Consider the following 22,917-nt stretch of genomic DNA (forward strand, 5'->3'; position numbering starts at 1 on the left):
TGTCTTTGTCTGGTTTTGGTATCAGGGTGATGGTAGCCTCATAGAATGAATTTGGGAGTGTTCCCTCCTCTTCAATTTTTGGGAATAGTTTGAGAAGGATAGGTATAAGTTCTTCTTTGTATGTTTGGTAGAATTCCCCAGTGAAGACATCTGGTCCTGGACTTTTGTTTGTAAGGATTTTTAAAAAATTACAGATTCTATTTCACTTCTAGTGATCTGTTTGTTCAAATTATCTGTTTCTTCTTGACCCGGTCTTGTCAGTCTGTATGTTTCTGGAAACGTGTTCATTTATTCTAGGTTCAATTTGTTGGTGTTATTGTCACCTCCTCTCTTCAGAACTCTATCCTTCAACCTCCCCATCTTTGCTTATGAAAACCTTAAATGCCTTCAGGTCCCTCCTTATGTATTCCATGTTATATGATCCCCTTGTTGATGACCTTAGCCAGAAGTATATCTTTCTCATCTCAACTGCTGTCGTATTTATTTTCAAAAACATTTTTCAGCTTAGATACTGTCCTATACACTAAACATTTTTGTATCTTCCGTACTATCTTTCTTGAAGCACATGAATGTGCTGTACAAAGATATGCTGACTTAAAAAATGAGTAAATGACTAGTTGCCAGTCTGCTAACTCCAAGTCCACTGCTTTCCCCTTTCACCATTCTGCCTCTGCCTTTGGTGTGATTTGGATGAGTGTTGCCCACTCATATTTAACCACATTCTTGGCACTAAGTCTGGAACTGCATGGCCTAGTCTACACAAAGTTAGGGGAATTTCTGATTTTGTCACAGCTCAGAACCTCCAGCTCAGCAACCAGGAAGCTTCACCTAGAGGAGGTCCCTTATGATGGTAGAGAACAACATGTCATCATAAACTGAAAAGAAGGACGAGATCTGTGAATTCAAGTATTTCTTTAAATCTTTGTTGCTACTGACTAGACAAAAAGCTTAATGAATCACCTCTCCTATTAAAGAATTTATATTTGAAGGGCTAGTTTTTAGGCAATGTATATAAAATTTAATCATAATTCAGTTTGCAAAATATTAAGCCTTGTGCCATTCTCCTTAACATAGAGTCAAGTTCCATAGTTTGTCATTAAAATTCTCTCTCGGAGGAAAAGGTAGTTGTCTGCTATTAGTTTTTGTTTAGTTCTTCTGAATGGCTTAAGTACCTTATTAATATTTGTCAATAACCTAGCAAAGTAAGTAGAAATCTCTAGCCCTACTAAAAGAGTAGAGAGTTGGGGCCAAAATTCCTTGGTTTAATGTGTTGTCAGCTGGACCCTACTCTAGCTTAGGGGATAGAATTATACCTCAGAGTCCTATTGAAAAGAATTGGATAATGATGAATCTAGGCAGATGTAAGACAACTTATACTCACACAACTCAGTTTGCCTTGAAACAATGCAGAGGTATTTTACGTTGAGAAATATGGATTGTCCTAGGGCCTTTCATGTTCTGCTTAACAGATTAAAAAAAACCTTTAACTTTTTATTTCTCTGCTTGTATTTTTTTTTTCGTGTCACATACTGTAAGCCCATTATGGGGAGGAGAATATCTGGTTCCCGTAGAATATTTCCTTAGTGCTTGGCTTATATTGGGACTTGAAAAATGTTTGCTGACGGACTAAATTAAAACATTAGTCACATATGTTTTGTTCACAGGTATTCAAAGTGAAGAATGATTCCAGGTATGAAAATGAGAGATGTGTGGAAATCAGCATTTTAGATGTATAACGAGAGTGACTTTTACCAGGGAACTCTGCCAATCTTCCTTCAAAATAATTAGCATGGAAATTAGAATTCATATTGTATGCCCCCAAACGGTTGTCGTATAGATGATTATTAGTGCATAGGTGGTGTTTATGTGGAAGCACAGATGTGTTCAGAAACCTCTGATCTGGGTGACACTCTGTCACAACCCAGCCTGTATTCACAAGTGAATTCCATTCCATTCCCCCTTATCCTGCACCACAACTGCATCGTGCGTACTTACACAGGTGTACATATTTATCCAGACAGAATTACATTTTTGAGAAAATAGCTTAATGAATTACTTTGCATTTGCAATAAGTAACTTTAATGAACTATCTAAACAAAGGATATAGGTTTCCTGGTTAGCCATATAATTAAAATTTCTCAAGGCGGTTAAGGTATGAATTATTTTTGAGAATCAAAGAATCACCCACATACAATGCATGCCTAGTTTGATACCAGTTCACAAAGGACTTAGTGAATAACATTGTATGAGTGGTCTCTTTTATTTTGAGAGTCAGGGAAGGGGAGGCACCTTTTCTTATTCTGGTAAAACTTTTATCTGGTCACTGAGGAAAAAAAATCACATTTCCTATGTGATATTTTGTCATACACATGAATATGTAACTGCATATAGAAACGGCTGCCAGTTTTGGGAGGAACAGTAGAAAGTTTGCTTCTGGATCTGTTTCTATAACAAGCATGCAAGTAGGGTAAGTTTTGAGTTCTTATGAAAATTTATTAGTCGAGTTCTGAAGTTTTCTAGTACATGTAGGAAGTGAGTTTATGCAGTTTTAATTTCTAGGTCTGTCTTCTTTTCTATTCATCTTTAGTACAAATGTTCAATCACCACATGCATGGGTTACCTGCTTAGAAAATAATGATTCATTCTGGAGAGATGCTGCATTCTCCAAGGAGGCTGACCGGGATAGCAGAGAAAGTCCTTATTTTAGAGTCAGGAACATTGGGAATGTCAGCTCTGACGTTTACTAGCTGTGCGACCTGGCAAATGATTTAACCCCTCTGAGCCCCTTTACCCGTGTGTGACTGGCCTCCAAGAGCTGTTGGGGGCATGCCAGGTACTTAGTAGTCATTAAGGAAAAGGTTGTTCCATTCTTTCATTTCCTTTTACAGTTTCCTCTGCAGGTTGGAACAGAACCAAGATAAAATCCCTCCCAAGCAAACAAGACTATTATGATGCAAAACAAAGTGTTTGATTAAAGTGATTTCCTTAGCTGCAAGCTATTGTGTGGTTTGGAAAGCAGTTCTTTTGTAGGATGTCAATATGCAATTGTTAAATAATTCACACCAAGAACACGCAGATCAGCATAGTTTTCATACAATTTGTAGATAACTTTCCACCCTAAAATATGTCTTGATTTAGCTGCTCACTTTCTTTTCATCTCTCTGAATTCATTTTTCCAGTGTCCACATTTTCTGGAGAAAAGGCATAGTAGGGTTGAGGGAAACAAGAAAAATGGAGGAAGAGGAGAATTCCAGGGCCTGTGAGAAGGGGCACCAATGCAGGAATGTCAAAGCTTGATGTCTTATTTTCACCCCTTTATAAAATTTTGGTTAACTTTCCCTTCGTCTGTGGGGAGAAGGAAAGGACTTCATCTTTCATTCCTTCCAACTCTGACCTTCCATCCAGTAACTTCAACTCTGGTTGCTTCTGTAACAATGGGAAAAATGTGTCTAACTTGATTCTAGATCCAGTAGATGGAGTCATTTTGGCAGGAGGGATGGAGTGCAAATCACCATTGGATGAAAGAAAAGAGATTACCTTACATTAAGCTACTTTATATTTAGATGACATTATGTTTAGATTTGGGAACTGGACATGTGCAGAATGTCAGGAGAATCAACTGACCAAGAAACATGGATCCAAATAGAAATGCCTGACAAGGAACTTCCTCATCGAAGAGGGGCCAGAGTGGCACGTGGTGGCAGGCTTCCTGTGGGGTACATCTTTTTTTTTTTTTTTTTTTAACCTTCTCACCTGAGGCTTTCAGATTCAGACCTGGCCACTATTCCTTTGTTCTGTTTCTCTCCTGTTCTTCTTTCTCCCTTAACACCTGCTAAAAGGTAAGAAGTTGTCAAGACACACCTGACTTTCAATTGTCTAGGAATTTTATATCTCTTCAACCAATGAATTAGTTAAACTGAAATATTTTTTATTACCTTGTTTTTTCCTGAGTCCTAAATTTCTCTCATTCCCTCCAGTTCCAGACCTTCCTATTTCCATTTTAAGCTGTGACACTCCGTGGCAAATGTCTAGCGCGCATATTCTCCCAGGACCCAATTTTCCTTTCTCTGCTTTATTCCTGGTGCCGCCTCTGTTTCTAATCTTTTCCCGTGTGAAGTGTCAGTGCATATGTCCTCTGGGATCCCATCCAGACTCTGACACTTATTGGCTTGTGCCTAGGACAGTTTCCTGTTCTCTCTGAGACTCATTTTAACAGAATCTACCTCTTGAACGTTGTGGTGAGGACAGAAATAGAAAGTCAGTGCCAGTGATGGGTTTCCTGCCCAGGGCTGTGCTGGAGCAGTGCAGAGCTAAAGTCATCTACATCCAATGATAGGAGAAAAGTGGGAAGGGTTTGCAGCCCGTTTCTATTGGAAAAAAAATGGTATTCAGGAACAAAAGTCCTGGTCCGCTGAGGTCAACCAGTTCAAGTTGGTGACCAGACACTTAACCATTGGACCACACTTACAAACTCATCTCCTTTTTAAGCGACCTGCTTCTGTGCTCCAAAGAGACCTGAACTGACTGGCTGCTGTCTTTCCCCAGTTTGAACTCCAGTGGATGCTGATTCATTGTGACCCACTGCGACCCAGGAGAGAAACTTGCCAGGAGCTGCCAACGAGGGTAACAGCGAGTCCCTGGACCACCTGCAAAGACCACTTCCACCCCGCGTAGCTCTCGCCACCTCCTCAAAATCCCCCCCTCCCCACTCTCTTTCTCTAAAGAATCCAGGCTTTGCAGCAGAGACCAGATAGACAGTAAGGAAGCACCGGTCCCACCCACAGCTGGGCGGGTAGAAACCACCTTGGGGCGGGGGTGTCTGTTTCTACCTTGGGTGGCTTACGACCCTCCCTCCTCCCCTCGCAAACATCTCCGCAAGAACACTGCCGGTCGCAGCCCTCAGTGGCACGCAGGCCGTCGCCTTGGCTCCTAGGACAGCAGGATGCTGCCCTGGGGCGGGAGGGGCGCGTGCAGAACCGGCCTGAGCGGCCGCGGGGAAGGGGTTAAAAGGGACTGTTGTCATTCTATCCGTCCTGCCGGCCCCGCAAGCTCTCCTCCAATCCCCAGGACCCTCTCCGGGGCCACTCACAAACAGGAGGAATTTAGGCCTCTCTGTCTGGGGGCGCTCTTTGTGGGGACAAGCGCCACTGTGCGCGCGTGGAGGGCGGGCCCGGGGATTAGCGGCGCGCGGCGGGGATGGCCTGGTCGGCGCGGGACCGCGGGGCCCTCGGGCTGGGACTGCTGCTGTCGGGGCTCTGCCTGTGCGTGGCTCAAGTAAGTTGCGCGCGGGTTTAGGGGGACGCCTTCCCACTGTCTCCCCATCTTTTCTTCTCCAGCCCAGCGAGACCACCGACCTGGTAAGCCAGGGGGCGCAGCCGTCGGGGGAGCCTCAGGGAAGGTGCCGAGCACCCCGTGGGCTGCCGGGCCCCGCGCATCCTGCGGCGAGCACGGTGGGAGGCGGGGGCCCTAGGTGACCCCTACGGTCCCGGAAAGGGCGCCCCCTCGCCCACCGGGCCCCCATACTGCAGGCTCAGGCGGTGGAGGCCGGCGGAGGCTGGAGGCCGGGGTTTAATTTTCAGCCTGACTGCCCCTCCCCCCTTCCCCTGCCCCTTCCCCCTCCCCCCTTCCCTCCCCTCCCTCCTTCCCCTCCCTTCCCCTCCCCTCCCCTTTCCCCTTCCATCCCCTCCCCCTTTCCCTCCCCCGCTCCTCCCCCGTCCCCTCCCCCTCTCCTCCCCCGTCCCCTCCCCCTCCTGGCGCGGTCCAGGGCAGCCCAGCGTGAGTAGGCGGTGTTCCAGCAAACTTTGCATCCCGCCCACTGTGCCCGCTGGTCAGGGTGGACCCGCGGCCCGGACTCGCCTCGAAATTTCGGCAGCTTCCCGAAGGCTCGGCGTCTCCTCCCTCCGCCCAGGACAGGACCCCGCGGGGGCAGGGGAGCCAGCGCCGTTTGAGGTTTCACTTACAAAGACCCCATTGTAACCTGTCTGGTCCCCGGAGTTTAGAAAAACCAAGTTTCCTTTCATCAGAATGAAGCTTTTTTCTTTCTTTCTTTTTTTAAATTTAGAAGAGAGACAGAGAAAAAAAATCTCACATTCCCTAAGCAACGTGTGCAAACTATTTCAGAGGCCAGCCTTCCCTCTAACACCATCAAAGCTGAGCTGTTTGCAGCCGATAAAAGGGGTCACACCCTAGGGTCAGCCTGAAATTTGGGGTGTTTTTGAAGCGAGGTGCCCAGACCTCCTGCAAGAGAATCGCTGCAGGCGGATCTGAAAGAAGGCCAGGCGCTCGCTGGGTTCCACCGCTTTCCCCACCCACCCCCATCCTCTCTTGTCTTTCCCTGAGAGGATTCCCCCAGCTTTCTCCTGAGCACAGGAAGGTCTACAGAATGACACGGTAGTTGATCTGGGCTGGAGCGCCTCCGCTCCCACCTGTTCCACTTTGGCCAAAACACTGACCCGCAATCAACGATTAAATCGAGGTATTCAGTGACCACCAGCTTCAAGATCGAATCCCTTGAGGAAGAGGCCCCCTCTTCCTCACAAGCCCCCTTCGGTTGAATGCTCTGTAGACGTGAGGACTCCACCCTGGGGGCCTGGACTGTGCTCTAACCTCACTGTCAGCCTCACTGAGAACCTTGAGGAGGGGAAGAAGTTCCCTTGGAAGTTCGATCCCCCCGTGTTATGTTGGGTTCAAACCCCGGCCTCTGCAGGGCAATGCCTTTACCGGGCCACGCGGGGGGCCTTGGGCCCTGGTGTCCAGTTTTGCGTCGTTGCCCCACGTACTCCACTAATCCATGTGCGCTCTCTTGTCAGAGGGGACCCCCGGGTGAGCAGGGTCCTCCGGGGCCGCCGGGCCCCCCTGGAGTCCCGGGCATCGACGGCATCGACGTAAGTGTCACCTTCCCCCAGCGGCTCGGGTGGGTTCTTTGAGAGCGCACGGAGCCCCCCACCCAAAGGCGGGATGGGACGTGGGTGAGCCTGGAAGCCTGGGAATTTCGGAGGGAGGAGGTCACGTGTCCTGTGACCCCAGTTGGTCATGGACCAGCACCGTTTAGCCCGTCCCCGTCCCCGATTTGTGAGGGATTCTCCCGGAGGGGTCCCCAGCGCCCCCCTCTCACGGACTGCTCTCCCTTTCCTCCTGTCCTCCAGGGTGACCGAGGTCCGAAGGGTCCCCCGGGCCCCCCGGTAAGTGGATCAGCGCCTTGGCCCTCCACTTCCTTCCTTCCGACGTGGTCTGCAGCCACGTGCGTTAGAAGAGTCTCAACTCTGCCCCCTTTTCTCTCCTTTTTTCTCTCCCTGCCTCGCGACCTCCCTGCCCAGGGCCCCCCGGGAGAGCCGGGAAAGCCGGGAGCTCCGGGCAAACCTGGCACGCCGGGCGCAGACGTGAGTAGTGGGAACTGGGGGCGCGCATCCGGGCCCAAGGCGTGTGTGTGTGCGTGTGTGTGTGTGTGTGTGTGTGCGTGTAGAGAGGCGCAGGCTGCAGGGATGGGGGTGACCGTGGTCCCAGATGCAGCAGGGCTGTGGCCCTGAACTTGGCCTTGCGCGCGGGCTTGGCACGGACGTGGCCGTTTCTGCGCATGGGTCTTCGAGGGTGGAGGCTCCGCGCAGCTCCCTGGGGAGAGCACGCAGCGCTGGCATTTCCTGCTCTCGGAAAACATAGGTGGGTACCGGTTCCTGCCTCTAACCGTCCACTCCCCTGCTCAGCCGGTGCCGGGGAGGAGGGATCCGACTGGCCTCTGCAGGGGCTTCCCAGCAAGCCGTCTCTGCCCTTGCCTTCCGGCACCCCCTAAATGCATTTAGAAAAGGAACCTGCAGGGGAAGGTTCTTCTAAATCCCAAGGAAAAGAGAAGAGAAAGATGTTCTTGAGGGGAGGGTCTGAAGTGAGTGGGGGTGGGTGGAAGCAGGGCTGGGGCAGGGAACTGGTCAGTACACGTGGACACGTGGAAGAGGAAATTCAAAACTAGTCTTCTGTCTTTCCACGGGTGTTTTCTTGGCTGACATCACTGACAGGAATAAGCTGACTAGGGTTGCCTGAAGACCGGGAAGCAGCAGCCTCTCCGCAGCCTACCCCCCAGCACACCTGCCTCCCCCGCATAGGAGGGACGCTCAGATGCTGAGCTGTGTGATAAACCTAACACTAAGTAACATTTCTTCAGAGTAAAAGGACTTCAGGCCTCTCGGCTTCTCTGTCCGTACACTGGACTAATATTTATTGAGGTCTCACTGCAGGCCACTCCTTGACTTTGCCGCTGGATACGAAGTGACGTAAGACCCAGCACCTGCTCTCAGAGAACAGACAAGGCTGGGTCCCTCAAGTTGTCCTTCCAGTTACCATTTCATGTGGTTTCCCCGAACTAAGGACTTTTCTAAATCAAAAAAAAAGCACCCGAAAACCTATGATTATAGATTCCGAGAAGTTTTGACTGGAGTTTAAGACAGAGCCTTCATTTTGAGAAAAAGAAAAACCACACAGCTAGATGTTAGTGGTTATTAAGATGTGCTTTCTTTATCGAGATTAGCATAATGAAAATATTTGTCTATGCTATTCATCGCCTTAGGAGATATCGACTTTGTTTTATGCTTCAAAGGCCCTAGTTTGAACTTTCTAGGTATGCAAAGTGGCACTGCATGAGGTTCCCAGGGACCAATATTCGTATAATACAAACTGAAATGATATAACTCGTTGGCTATCAAGCTTTTCTTTGAAACTCCGTGAATTACTTATGACACATGATAACAAAAACGTCTGATAAATACAAGGCCACTAAGTAAACCAGTAGCCCAATACAGGTTGGATTTATTTCTGCATTCCTTTGAAACGTGGACCTTGTTTTATGTGAAAAGAAAATTGATGATTAAATGGCTATCATTATTATTGATTGTTGTGGCGGTTGAAGCATAAACCAATGGCCTGAAGTCTTGTCTCACTATTGAGTTGCCATAATTTCAGACAGAGGACTAGAATGATGGTGCTTTTGTAGCAGGTGCAACAAATTCTTCACCTGTAAAGAAGAATAAAGACAGTGCCTGGTTTTGCTTTATAAAGTAATTTCCACACTTAAACAGAAACTTGGGATAAACAAATGAAAGGTCTTCAAAATCTTCAGAAGTACAATGTAAATAACACCTACAAATAGTTTTTTTTTTCTCCTTTGTCTATAGTTGCAGTACCACAGTGCAGATTTCCAAAGTTAAAAAGTGTAAAATAGTAAGGTTTCTTATATCATAGAACTTTGACCCTGGAAGGTCCTCAGGGAGACACTGATGAGGACATTGAATCAATCTTCTGGGATTGCAAAGGAAAGCAAGAGAAAAAGAGAAAGGAAGGAGAGATAAAGTAAGAAAGTCGTGTATGTGCCAGTATTTTGGGCATTTTTAGAACTGAGCAAAAATGAACCGTACTAATTATGAGGACAAGTAGTTCCCCCAGGGGCCCAGAGTTATTCAGTGGCTGAGGTGGTGAAAGAAACCAGATTTCTTGATTTTTCGAGTCACTTTCTTTCCAGATAGCTTTGCCTCATGCAGATAGGAATGAGGTTCTTAAATAGATGAATATTTGGAGAAAATAGGGAGAAAAAGAATGATAGTGAATTTTTGTTATCTGAATTACCAACCAAGAAATATGATATTAAAAATTCAATGGATAGTAAAAATATTTTAATTGATAGTTTATAATTACTTGTAAATATTGGTATAAATTTCATGTTCACCACATTTTGAAATGGAACCACATGCAGCTTACAAACTCCTGACCTGAAAGTTTTTTTTATTCCACTCTTTGACACATTTGACATTTTAAACAGACCTTTTACCCTAAATTGAGAATAGACCTTGAGACTAATGAAATACCAGAAACTGGATCAGAGTTTGCTGTTTGTCTGTGGGCTTGAGAGCTAAGTAAGTGGGAAAGCGTAAGTTATCTTTCTTGGTAGGTGAACCTAAGTGTAGTGGTGGGACCTGAACCCTCCAACCTTGGTTCATGGCAAAGCTGTATTTTTTGGTAATGTTAACAAATGGTTAATCGATGGTGTTTGGAAGGATCTGAAAGGAACGTGGCTTCAAGGTAATTATCCTGAATCAAGTGGATTCGTGACAGAAAAGGTAAACGAGTCATGGCAGCTAATCTTGTGGGATTATGTGTTGGGTCTCTTGAGCTGAGTGGTTGGAATGTGGGAAGGAAATTACTGTTGATGGCTGGTGTGTTCCGCCAGACAGAGGCAGGAAGTTTCAGAACACAGTTGGCTTTAATATCGGCCCGTATAGAACTTAATCTGCATAAGCATTCATATGAAAGCAATTCTTTCTGCCGCTGGCAGTATTTTCCTCTAGTCATTTCTCTGACAAATAAGAATGATTGCAAGTTGGAGTTGTATGCGTGCATCTGTAAATGTGAATTGTAGGAGACTTATGTACATCCATATAAAATCCCTCCTATCCTGCTAAGACTTTAGTAAGTTGATTCTTTTCCCTTATAGACGTGTAAAATTAAAGAGGTCAGAGCTTGGTTGTAAGCTCTGCTCCCAAAGGACAGCTGTGCTGTTATCATTCATAACTTATATTCTTATAGGCACTTTTGCTGTGGCATGCTTAGTGAGCTCTGTAAAGCAGTATTTTTTTTTCATTCGTATAGCATCCGTCTCAGATACAGAGAAGAGGAATTAGAATGAAGTACAGGAATTATAGTTAAGCCATGCTACTTTTTACAGGAAAGAGGTTAGAACATCCTCTGAATGTATACAGCGATCATCCCTGATAGATGTTATATGATTAGGATAGTGAGTAATAAAGAAACTACTCTGAAAGGTCAGTGTAAGTGGAACTAGTCAGGCAGCAAAAAGAAAATGTGAGGGGCGCTGTGAAGCACAGTGCCCGTGGCTAATACCTAGAACTTTTTGCTTGTTTATTTGCAGAACCCCTTCTGAATGAGGTTTTAAGCTCCCAGAGGGCAGGAAACATCACTTCATGTGAACTCTTCGTTAGCATCTAGTGTAGTCTGACCACACAATGATGATGATGATAAGAGCAGCTAACATTAACTCAGTGTCCGCTCTGCCAGGCACTGTTGTAAACACGCTGTGTGTAATATCCCAATGAATGTTCAAAATTACCATATGAGGTAGATATTAGCATTATACCTATTTTACAGATTAGGAAACTGAGGCTACATACAGTTGAGCAACTTGACCATGGTTGCACAGCAATTAAGTGCCAGAGTTGGGATTTGAACCGAAAGTAAAGATGATGTGGAAGGACAGGTGTGAAATCCCTCCACCCAACACCCAAAGTAATTTATTCAGTAGTCGTGTACTGAGTGTGTGTTAGATGTTGGGACAATGTGCTAGGATTGTAATGGACACAGTCCTGTCCTCATGGAGCTTATGCTTTTCTACATGGCTATTTCATAAAAGAGTTCACTGGATCATCAGACACCAGAATATATTTTCATTCATTCAAAGAGCCTCCTAGTGTTTAGACATAGTTTATCATGTCTATGGAAGACAGTATAAATAAGAAGCGACTGGAAGCAGCCTCCAGGGTATCCAGCCATTCTGCTTCCTTATTATGGAGCTGAAGTTCTACCATATACAGTAGCTACTGTCCTCCAACCTTGTCAGTTATTTCAATCACTGAGTGAAGATGGTTAGCTGGCTGTATGTGTGGGAATTGACCAGGATTGGTCTTGGAGGGTATATGCATAGAGTGGACATCAGACGTCCCATTCGTCAGACATGCCCTGAGGTTTATACAACCCATGTGCCATATGTGTTACCAGAGTGCCCCTGCAGGAATGGTTTGTTTGCTGAAATACAAAAGCCAACGTTCCATTACCATAGGTGCTCAGCAACTAAGATGCTGGGACCTGTTCCCAAGTTACCAGCGTTACAGTTATACTGGGGAGATTGAAAATCTCAGCCTGTCAAAAACTCTTCTGTGTGTGTTTGATAACTTTATTCTTTGGTAAATTTCCAGTAATTAACATTTTCAACTCATTCTTTTCTGCTTCCTTTGATTCACTCTTTGGAGTTATGAGGGAAAATAATTGATGTAGAGAAATGTAAAAGTGGTGATCAGTGAAATAGTTTTCTATATAAGCTACGTGAATGCATCTTACTGATATTTATGCAGACTAGGACAGATTAAATATGGATTTTGGTGATTATTTTTAAGTAGGGCTTTCATATTTTCAAGGAATCCATCCCTCAATTAATATCATTTTAGCCTTTTTCAAAATCTTGATAATGTATAGGTTTTATAAGGTATTTATATTGTATATGCATGCATATATGTACATATATGTATGTATACATCTATAGATACACATACACATATTTGTCTTTAGCAAGGTATTCCCTTCAAGATTACATTATAAATGACAACATCTAAAAGTAAAGAAAAAATTACAAAGATAAAAATGCAGGCTTCCCTGGTGGTGCAATGCTTGAGAGTCCGCCTGCCGATGCAGGGGACATGGGTTCATGCCCTGGTCTGGGAGGATCCCACATGCCGCGGAGCGGCTGGGCCCGTGAGCCATGGCGCTGAGCCTGCGCGTCCGGAGCCTGTGCTCCGCAAGGGGAGAGGCCACAACAGTGAGAGGCCCGCGTACCGCAAAAAAAAGAAACAAAAAATGCATCCTTACCTGATGTGGAAATTTGGATGTACACGTGGTGTTATCATGCTTTGATATCTATTAAGTCGATTACTGTGAAACACAGTTATCACCATCATATGTAAAGCTAACGCGGCTATTAAAGCATCACTTCCAAACATTGTCATTTTCCCTACTAATTTTCAGTAACTGACTTAAATTCTACATACTGAGTGGCACACATGAAAATGTATACTTAATAATAGCCGTTTTACTAAGGGAGATCACCTAGAAACATACATGCTCTCAAGTGATTCAAAATTAAAAGTTAATGTATTCCATAAGCAGTCATCATTGCTAAGATGACTAGAGAGCTTTCGACGGTTCTAAGGCAATAATGCGATGGATTAGTTTTAATTACTATTGAAGGAACATTTTAACTCTCAAGACGTGATTCAAAAGCTACAGAGACATACAGTGTTTTTGTTTTATAAACGAAGTCAAGGAGGTACATAAATATGGCTAAATGGCAGAGACAAGATCCGTCATCGTATCAGACTTACCTGTTAGAACACTGTAACTATTAGTTTGCATTTTTCAAAGCAGAGGCAAAAGTACTAAATTATTGAACCCTGTGAGAAACAATGCATTTAGCAGGAAGTTAGAAATAGGATAGAATTTATATCAACAGAAAGTAACTAACAGGCAGATCTTAAACATTAGCTTTCAGAAAGAATATGCAAAGGTATTTCTTTACAAATATTTAGGCATCCATCCTGTATATAATTAACAAATTAAGCAAAATTATCCACTTAGTGGTTTGCCTAAGGATGCTGTATTAGTTCTAACATCATCTTGCTTTATTAGGGATTAACGGGACCTAATGGATCTCCTGGCTCTGTTGGACCGAGAGGACAGAAAGTAAGTTAGCCACCTGGTATTAATTGCTGGTATTAATTAAGTGTGGAAGCATAATTTCATTGTGGTGTTTCCATATCAACTAACAGATTAGTTGTGAAGTAGCTGAAATACACTTGTTCAACTAAAATCGTGTTTCAGTTGAATTAAATTACATCCGAAACACCAAGATGGAGTGTTGTAATGATCTCAATATTTACCCAGTTTGCATACTTACATATTCATTCTGCTAAAAGCTAAGTACAATGGAGCTATTTTTATTTTTAGGGAGAACCTGGCCTGCCGGGACCTCGTGGATTTCCAGTAAGTAAATGTAAAGTGACGTGGTTGATAATCTCCTATACTTAGGTAAAATTCTGCCACTGTGAAATTTTTCAATGTAGTTTTCTACATAATACACATCACAAAGGAGTTTATGACTTATCTGCTGTGATGAGCATTCTGACTCTGAGTAGAGAAATTTTAGAGCAATTTGAATGTATGGTGTAAAATACATACATCTGTTTGCAGGTAGCGTTTCCCAGTAGACATCCCCCTCTCTGTCCCCACTGATGGAAAATGTTTCTTGCATAACAACAGCAAATCTAAGTATTCAGTGTTTAGACCTGGGCATCACACCACTTTCTTCACAACTGGTTTTATCCCTAATGAAATATTGGCTGTCAGATATGTCAGATATTATCACCCACCTGGTTCCCTGGCAAGTCTTTTTCTACATTGCACAATCTGGCAGACTTGTGTTATTTCAGTCTACAAGAGAACTGGGTTCTCAGGCTGCTACCTTTTTTTCTATTCTGCTCTTCATTCCTCTTTTGTTCTTGTCATGAATCTGTATTTTTCCTCCTTGTTTTCTATTCTCACTGTTTTCTTTGCCTTATTTCAGTGTCTGTCAACTTTTCCATTATAAGTCTACCTGCAGAAGTGAATATCTTGCTGGCCTTTCTCCCATATTTTCAGCTCAGAGCTCAACATCTTATAGAGATGTCTTTTTGTTTTAGATTTAGTGAAATTTATCAAACCTCTAGGTCTCTGATAATGAAATAACTTATTGATTACTTTGGTTTTGCCAAGCAGAACATTTATTCCCCAAATTGATCCACATATTAAAATGTTCAAATAGAAGTAATTTTTCAAAGAATGGCTTAAAAAAAGTCCCACTTATCATTAAAACATACTGCTCATGTGAAATTCATACTTGTTGTGGCTGCCTAGATAATTAGAAATAATAGAGAACAGACTTGAGGATATGGGGAGGGGGAAGGGTAAGCTGTGACAAAACGAGAGAGAGGCATGGACATATAGACACTACCAAACGTAAGGTAGATAGCTAGTGGGAAGCAGCCGCATAGCACAGGGAGATCAGCTCGGTGCTTTGTGACAGCCTGGAGGGGTGGGATAGGGAGGGTGGGAGGGAGGGAGACGCAAGAGGGAAGAGATATGGGAACATATGTATATGTATAACTGATTCACTTTGTTATAAAGCAGAGACTAACACACCATTGTAAAGCAATTATACCCCAATAAAGATTAAAAAAATAATAATTAAATAATTAAAATTATTTATTTAATTAAATAATTAAAAAAATAATATCATTATCAGAGGATGTACACTGATTCCACTGGGTGCTTCATATAAGGATATTTTAGAGAAGGAGGTCTGGAAGTATAAGCTATCAGGAATATGGTATCAGAGACAGTTATGAATACAAGGGATTCAAGCCAACAGAGGAGAGGAAACCCAAGGCCGGGAGACTGACCCCGGAAAGCATAGAGAGAATAGGGGCTCTAGGTTGCTGACGCTCAGTTTTATTAAGTTCAACAAGCGTAGAATTAGAGCTTCTTATGTACTAGGCCCTGTGCTTGGAATCCAGGCTGCGAGGCTGCGGAAGGCGTGGTTTCAACCCTTGATTACACGCAGTTCGGTGTTGCTCAAGAGATAGAAAATGTAAAGGAGTGTGAGATGGGGTGACCAGCTCTAAAATAAAATTCAGCATACTAAATTAGGATCCATTGGAGGTTATTTCATGAGTGACACCGTTTCATTTTCAGTATCTAATGGATTTGGTGTCTGCATATAGCCCTACCTGTCGAAGGGTGTGTTTCTAAACCCTTTTCTTCTCCCCCGCCTCTCTGTGCTAAAGGGAGAGAACTTTAGGAAGTTCTCCCCTAAACTAGGGAGAGGAAGTTTGGGGAACTTCCAAATATCACATTAGAAACTTTAAAGCAGTATTGTATTGCTTTTAATGTAGGTTTCTTATAAAACATGACAAGTGATAACACTTATATGCAGAATTTAAAACATGATACAAGTGAACTCATTTACAAAACAGAAATAGGCCCACAGACATAGAAAACAAACTTATGGTTACTAAAGGGGGAAGAGGGGGAGGGATAAATTAGGAGTTTGGGATTAGTGTATACAAACTACTACATACAAAATAGAAAAGCAACACGGACCTACTGTATAGCACAGGGAGCTGTATTCATCATCTTGTAATAACCTACAATGGAAAAGAATATGAAAAAGTCTGGTTGTGCCTCTTTGTGAGTGACGGTATCTTGGTTTTCTTTAAAAAAAAGTTTTTAAATATTTAAAAAATATTACTGGTTAGCTTAGACATCAAAAGAATATCTGAGGAGCTGAAGCAAATTTCTTCCTTTAGAAGTAGAGCCGTGTTTGCTTTTCTTTACCCAGTCCTTTCTGTAGAATGAACATCTTATGTTTATTTAGTGATAAACTTTATTTATTTTTTTAAATTAATTAATTAATTAATTAATTTTGGCTGCTTTGGGTCTTAGTTGCGGCACATGGGCTCTTCGTTGCGGCACTCAGGCTTCTCTAGCTGTGGCATGCGGGCTCTCTAATTGTGGCGCGTGGGCTTAGTTGCCCTGTGGCATGCGGGATCTTAGTTCCCTATTGTTTATTTTTGAACTGAGTTATTTCTGTGTCTGTATTTACACTAAGTATGGGTCACGTACCGTAACAACTTTTATTTTCATCTTTTAGGGCCGTGGTATCCCTGGACCTCCTGTAAGTATTATCTCTTGGTTTGTTTTACATAGTCTACAAAAATGGCCCATTCCTCAGATCCCGACCCTACTCTCCAGCTAACACTGTACCCAGTGGCGTTTATAGTGTCCTACCTGAATGATCTTACGGGGCTACTATGACAGCACCCCTATTCTGCTAAAAGTATTTTATTAATTTAAGGAATTTCTGTTAATTTAATTAATTTCTATATAAGTAATTAAAATTTGGTCCAAATTTCTCGTTGGAAACCAAATCTTAGCCCAGATACGTAATTCTAAGTCAGCTTATCATACTTGATATCACTTGTCATAGATTGTAAAGGCATCCGTAAATCACCGTGTCCCTTTAATTTGTTGACTGCAGGGTCCTCCTGGGGGAGCAGGCCTCCCCGGAGAGCTTGGCCGTGTTGGACCAATTGTGAGTACACACACACACACACAGCGCATTGACAGACATTTGCTGATTTAACGGAAGATGTTACTAGGGAAGGCTCATCGCCCTAGCTGTATGCTTCCCCCTGCAAATCCAAGAAACGGCAGATGAATTTCATTCTGGTTTATAATATTGATGAAGACCAGGGTGATAATGCCCCCTCATTTTTGTAGAGTGATTTAAATTTTTTCCCTTAAGTTTTCAGCTAAACTTTTCTTCCCAACTTCTAGAATTAGTGATCAAGTGGAGAAGTGTCACCTTCGCTTTACAGACTCTCAGCCAGGATTGGGGTCCAGTGTCTCTTTTATTAGTCTCTCTGCAGGAAATGAAGTGAATAGTCTAAAATTACTACCATGTACACGTATGTTAGGATCATGAAATCATAATCGAACTGACAGAACTTAACTTTAGTCAGTAAAGAGCTGAACTGCATGGAAGAAATTGCTGGTGATGTGTTTGATGTTCATATTCAATAAATATTCAAAAAACGTTGAATCATTGACGTTCTCTGAACGATAGGTAATAGTAAATCCACGGAGAGGCTGTAGGTGCTGCTGTTTGACAAATTTATTTAGTGAATGATGAATGAATATGAAATGATTGTAAAATTGATTGTCAGATGCCTTTGACTTCTTATGATAGAACATTAGGAAGGAAAAGATGCGCCAGGAGTCAACTCTGGATAATAAGTCTAACTGGAGTCCATTTTCATCTGAATGGCTTATTTGAATTCAGCCATCTTGACCTTCCGTCCCAATGGCAAGAGCGTGCAGTGACAGACCGAGGGATAGCTTCTGGGTGAAGAGCCCCAGGGGTAGCTGGCCCTGCAGAGGTGACGACCTTCCCTGTTGCAGCTTCAGGCAGGCGCAAGCCTTCCTTGCTGCTGTTAGCTGGGCAGCATCAGCAGTGTCGGCTGTTCTGGTTCCCCTGAAAATCAACTAGAGAAATACGTAGTGTTTCCAGTTTGTTGGCTGTCCTGGTTCCCCTGATAATCAACTAGAGAAATACGTAGTGTTTCCAGTTTGTTCGCTGTCCTGGTTCCCCTGAAAATCAACTATAGAAATACGTAGTGTTTCCAGTTTGTTCGCTGTCCTGGTTCCCCTGAAAATCAACTAGAGAAATATGTAGTGTTTCCAGTTTGTTTGCAGAGTAGATAAAGTGATCATCCTATAGAGAAGGACTGGCTTTTTCCCCCAAGTCTCCCTCTGCCTTGTCTTACTACTTTGGTGAGACCGGAACTCCTTTATTCTTCTGGCTTTGTGGAGGTAGTTGGGTTGTGGGTCCCCCATCGATTTTGGTGGCAGGTCCATGCAGGCTGAGCTCTGCAGTGTTTCTAGGAATGTCAGTTTCTCATGCCTCGCCAGTTTTACGCACTACGTTTTGACATGTGTATAACCACTGTGTCACAATTTTCAAATAACTTAGGGTGACCCTGGGAGAAGAGGACCACCGGGCCCCCCTGGTCCCCCGGGACCCAGCGTAAGTTCTTTGAAGATTGAATTTCTCTGTGCCTGAGGGTTGGGATTAAAGAAACCTAAGAACCAAAAATGGAAGTACCTTTAAGTCAAGTCATTGTCCTAAAATTCCAGAATGGCTATGATTTTTTCACTCATTCAGAGCATGGTCTTTTTAGGCCAGAATAGTAGAGAAATCACAATAATTTAAAAGATGGTTTTCACGGGGACTGGTTTACTGATTGTATTTGAAGTGCTTTGAGGCTTGTGGTTTCTCAAATGTTCAAACCTTGGACATATAAAGGGAACATTTTCAAAGGAACTCGTTTTTACGAAGGATTTACAGTTAAGTACTTTTAAAAATGCAGTTAATTAGGAGATTATCCTTATTTTTAATTTACGATTTAGAGTTCTCCATATTTTCTATTCTCTCATTTTATTTCCCTTCAGTCCCCTGAAAGAAATAATCTACTGCAATTTAGTTTTCTCCAAACAGAAGAGGCCAAGTCAAGTTTTTAGAGTGTTAGCGTATTATATGCTATTTATTCCGTATAGGTTATTGAACAAATACATTGATTGTATTTTTGTCCAATGAACTTTCTGTTGTTAGTAGTTTGAATTAAAATGTTTCACTATATTCTTAACTTTAGTATTTTCTTTACTTTAGGGAACAATTGGCTTTCATGACGGAGATCCATTGGTAAGACGTTTTCCTTTGAACAAAGTACAGTTTAGGTCAAAGACCAGGAATTCTCTTTAAAAGGTGAATTCTCTTTAAAATGACCTCACTGGAATATGTTGTATTTCTGTCTTTTACTTTACTCAGATAGCAGAGCAGTCGGCCGAACTGGTGAACTGGTCGCTTGTGTACACTCAGAAAAACCGTTTTTCATTATAGAAATATCTTTTTTTCCATAATCTTTTTACTTTATGACTAAGACATGCTTTTTCACCAGAAGTCAAACAATCCGCTCTGAGACTTGTTTTCCTTATAGACTAATATTCAAACGATGTAGGAAAACTGCACTAAATGCAAGTTTGGTCCATTTGTTGGGGGGACGTGACCCTCAGGACAGAGCTGTTGGAGTGGGGGGCGGGTGGGAGGGGACAGAGGTCAGGTCCTGGGACAGTGGCCCGTCTGCAATCATTTTATTTCTTTAACAAGTTAAATCTGAAGTAAATATGGCAAAATAGTGACATTCATTAAATCTGGGTGGCAGATACGTGGGGAAAGGGTTTGTTATGTTCTCTGTACTTTTCTGTAAGCTAGGAATATTTCCAAGTTTAAAAATAAAAGAATAAAAAAGGAAAGGGGTTAGTCAGAGTTATTTCATTTTTATAATTGAATTGGGGTTCTGTAGCTGGACTCCTAAAGGATGTACCATTTTGTCATAAAGTAGCAGCTCTGGTTCACTGTCTCTCTGTCTCTCGGGCAGTGTCCCAGTTCCTGTCCACCGGGCCGCTCTGGATATCCAGGCCTGCCGGGCATGAGGGTAAGAGAATAGTTTCCATGCTGTATTCTGGTTTCTGTTTTCAAGAGTATTATCCACAGGAAAAGGAGAGCCTTTCCTTGAAGCACTGGCCTTTCTGGTGCGGAGTGCCCACTTTGATGGACTGGGCAAGTCTGTGTCGCTTATTCTGTGGTCCTTATACAGTCCTGGAGATTCCCGCTGGTACCCTGACAGACACAGATGCTTGATTATTCAGTGCTGTTCAGGGAAGAAATACCAGTGAAATGTATTGAATGGAGGGACCCTACAACACCAAATGAAGGTTCAGAAGTTTGCTCCAGTGATGAGAGATGCGGGCCAGGGACGGTACACATGATGTATGTGAAACTGGTTTAGTTAAAAAGAATTGGAAAAACTGTGCAAAATAGAGAAGAAAAGAGACTTTCCAAAAGTGTTTTTCTCTCACTCTGCCATCATAACTACTTCAAAATTGCCCATAAAAATAAGAGAATAAATACCAAAAGCTGGGGTTAAATGGCTTTCTCTCTCTAGTCCAGACCCGGGAAGTTCTGCCAAAGATCTCAAAGGCTCAAAGGCCTTGGGTTTCCCACTGTGATTTTCGTGGAGGTTAGCTTTGGGGGGTTCCCATAACTGCAGAGGACTTGGGCCTGGCTTGGTGTCTTGTTTTTCACAGAGACTTGCACCCTTGGTACAAGAAAGGTTCTGAGGAAGGAAGCTCTGACAGACTTAATTTCAGAATGTTTATTTCACACTTGCCCCATGTCCCTGACCCGAAGCGCACATATGCTTAGAACAGGTGGCTTGACAGTGAAAGATGAGGATTTCTGCACATGTTCTGCAACCTTCACGGGCTGCCGCTTATAGCTTGTCACCTGCACTTAAACTGTGTACAAGAAGAGGCAGAAAGTCGTGTGTCTGGGGAAGCCCTTCTTCTGCTTCCAGGAAGGAGATGGGCACAGAGGAAGCAGAGGGTTTTCAGGGGAGCCTCCAGAGAGCAGAGAGTAGCCCGTTGGGTGTGTCAGCCGTCACCTGTGGCGAGCGAGTTACTGATGCTGGAGAAGACTCCATGCCCTTCGCCCAACTGTGGGAGGGAGCTGAGGGGGGACGGTTAGGGACCGGCTGGCAGTGAGTCATTGCCCAGTGGCTGAACTAGGTAACGGGGTGTTTGCTATTCTCGAACAGAGTTTGTCTATTAACTGAAACTGATATTTATTATATACTGTGGTCATGTAGCCCACATGGTGTTATTAAGGTCTTCTAAGGCTGTCATTTCTCTGACATAACCTTTCGGTTAGCAGCCTATGGACATAGATTTGGGGGGAGCAAGGTCATTTCGTGAGCCTTCTGACCACTTTCTGTGCCAAACTCAACACGTTTGTTTGCTTGTCTATTTATTTATTTCTGTACTTATGTACTTTTGCATTTGTTAGGGTCATAAAGGGGCTAAAGGAGAGATTGGTGAACCTGGAAGACAAGGTCACAAGGTAAGGACAATGAATATTTAGTGGGAAAATTGTGATTAGGAGGTCGTGATCACTTTCATTATAAATAATTATAAGGGGGCTTCCCTGGTGGCGCAGTGGTTGAGAGTCCACCTGCCGATGCAGGGGACGCGGGTTCGTGCCCCGGTCCGGGAAGATCCCACATGCCGCGGAGCGGCTGGGCCCATGAGCCATGGCCGCTGAGCCTGCGCATCCGGAGCCTGTGCTCTGCAATGGGAGAGGCCACAACAGTGAGAGGCCCGTGTACCGGAAAAAAAAAAAAAAAAAAGAATTATAAGGGATAATAAAGGCATACTATTTTACCCTTCCTTTTCCAGTGATGATTAACAAGTTCTCAGTGGATGCAAGAATATTCTGATTAAGCATCATATTCTATCATTGTTCAGTTACAAAAAAAAGAACAAAGAAAGCGCCATACACTTTCATTCTTTCCTGTGTTGCTGCCCCTTGTACCCCTTGCTTTCCTTTTCAAATCAGTCACACTCAGCTCTTTTCCTTGATGGTTTTGATAGTCAAGTGTTATTCTAGCTGGTTGTTCCACTCCACTAAGCAAAATTTTTATGACAGGAGTAAAATTTCATGACAAGTGTTGCTGAGACTAGCAAACAGGGAAGTTGGTAATTGGCTCATAGCCTCTCATCTTAAGTTCTGAAATAATTTATCTGTTTCTGACCTAATTTCAGTGTAACTTAGATTTTGAGTAATCTGGAAGTTAGCAATTGGCACTTATATTATATTCTGGGTAGAAACTGAAATCCACAGCACAACTTGCATTGGGGCTGGCATGTCCTACGGAAAATCCAAGGCTGAAATTTAAAGTAAGGTGACCTATTTGCCTTTTCTTTTCATCCATTAGGATGAAATCTCTTTAGAGTAACTAAGAATTTGACTTCTTGTACGGTAGAATTTTAGTTCCGGTTAATTCCATAATATTTTACAAAGTCAAACTGTTCTTATCAATGTGGGTCTTCTAGACTTTGTTGAATATGTCCTTCTACACCATTATTGGATGGCAGAAGTCTTTTTCTTTAGAAGTTAAGAGCTTGAGAGGCAATTTATTAATACCTTCAGGCAGGCATTAATATTCCTTATTTTTTGGCCATGCCGCAGGGCTTGTAGGATCTTATTGCCCCGGCCAGGGATCGAACCTGGGCCCTCGGCAGTGAAAGCACGGAGTCCTAACCACTGGACCGCCAGGGAATTCCCAGGCATTAATATTCTTGAACTCCTTAGGTAAAGCTGTTGAACAATCTCAGATAATGAGGATAAATAAGCCAATTTCCAGTACCTTATTACAGTATGAACATTCATTTAAAAAGTCTTTTATTACTTAGGCTCTGAACAGTTAAGGCATTTTATTTATCTGGCATATAACAGCTGGATTCTTGATGTCAAATTGGAGAAAATAGAAAAAAAAATCAAGTACTTTGGAAATTTCTCTGTGTGCTCATTCCTCCATTGAATTTTTCAATTCGTAATTTAAAAAAACCAACAAATATTTATTAAGTACCCACTATGTGCCAGGG

General features: G+C 43.1%; 1 protein-coding gene across 2 annotated transcripts in view; it reads left to right on the forward strand.

The window, feature by feature from the left end:
• Window positions 1-22,917, forward strand: part of COL9A1 (collagen type IX alpha 1 chain) — an 83,771-nt gene that overhangs the window by 17,501 nt on the left and 43,353 nt on the right. Inside the window, exons 6-18 of one of the 2 annotated variants that reach the window (XM_060030641.1) lie at window positions 4,546-4,629; window positions 5,337-5,357; window positions 6,810-6,884; window positions 7,146-7,181; window positions 7,317-7,379; window positions 13,450-13,503; window positions 13,768-13,803; window positions 16,508-16,531; window positions 16,895-16,948; window positions 18,389-18,442; window positions 19,085-19,117; window positions 19,854-19,910; window positions 21,320-21,373. In XM_060030641.1, coding sequence (XP_059886624.1) covers window positions 4,546-4,629; window positions 5,337-5,357; window positions 6,810-6,884; window positions 7,146-7,181; window positions 7,317-7,379; window positions 13,450-13,503; window positions 13,768-13,803; window positions 16,508-16,531; window positions 16,895-16,948; window positions 18,389-18,442; window positions 19,085-19,117; window positions 19,854-19,910; window positions 21,320-21,373 — 645 coding nt within the window. Of the gene's footprint in view, window positions 1-4,545; window positions 4,630-5,141; window positions 5,275-5,336; window positions 5,358-6,809; window positions 6,885-7,145; window positions 7,182-7,316; window positions 7,380-13,449; window positions 13,504-13,767; window positions 13,804-16,507; window positions 16,532-16,894; window positions 16,949-18,388; window positions 18,443-19,084; window positions 19,118-19,853; window positions 19,911-21,319; window positions 21,374-22,917 lie in introns of those variants that run through there. The other variant, XM_060030642.1, reaches the window with a different exon arrangement.

Source organism: Delphinus delphis, chromosome 14 (genome assembly GCF_949987515.2).
Source record: "Delphinus delphis chromosome 14, mDelDel1.2, whole genome shotgun sequence".
NCBI lineage: Eukaryota > Metazoa > Chordata > Mammalia > Artiodactyla > Delphinidae > Delphinus > Delphinus delphis.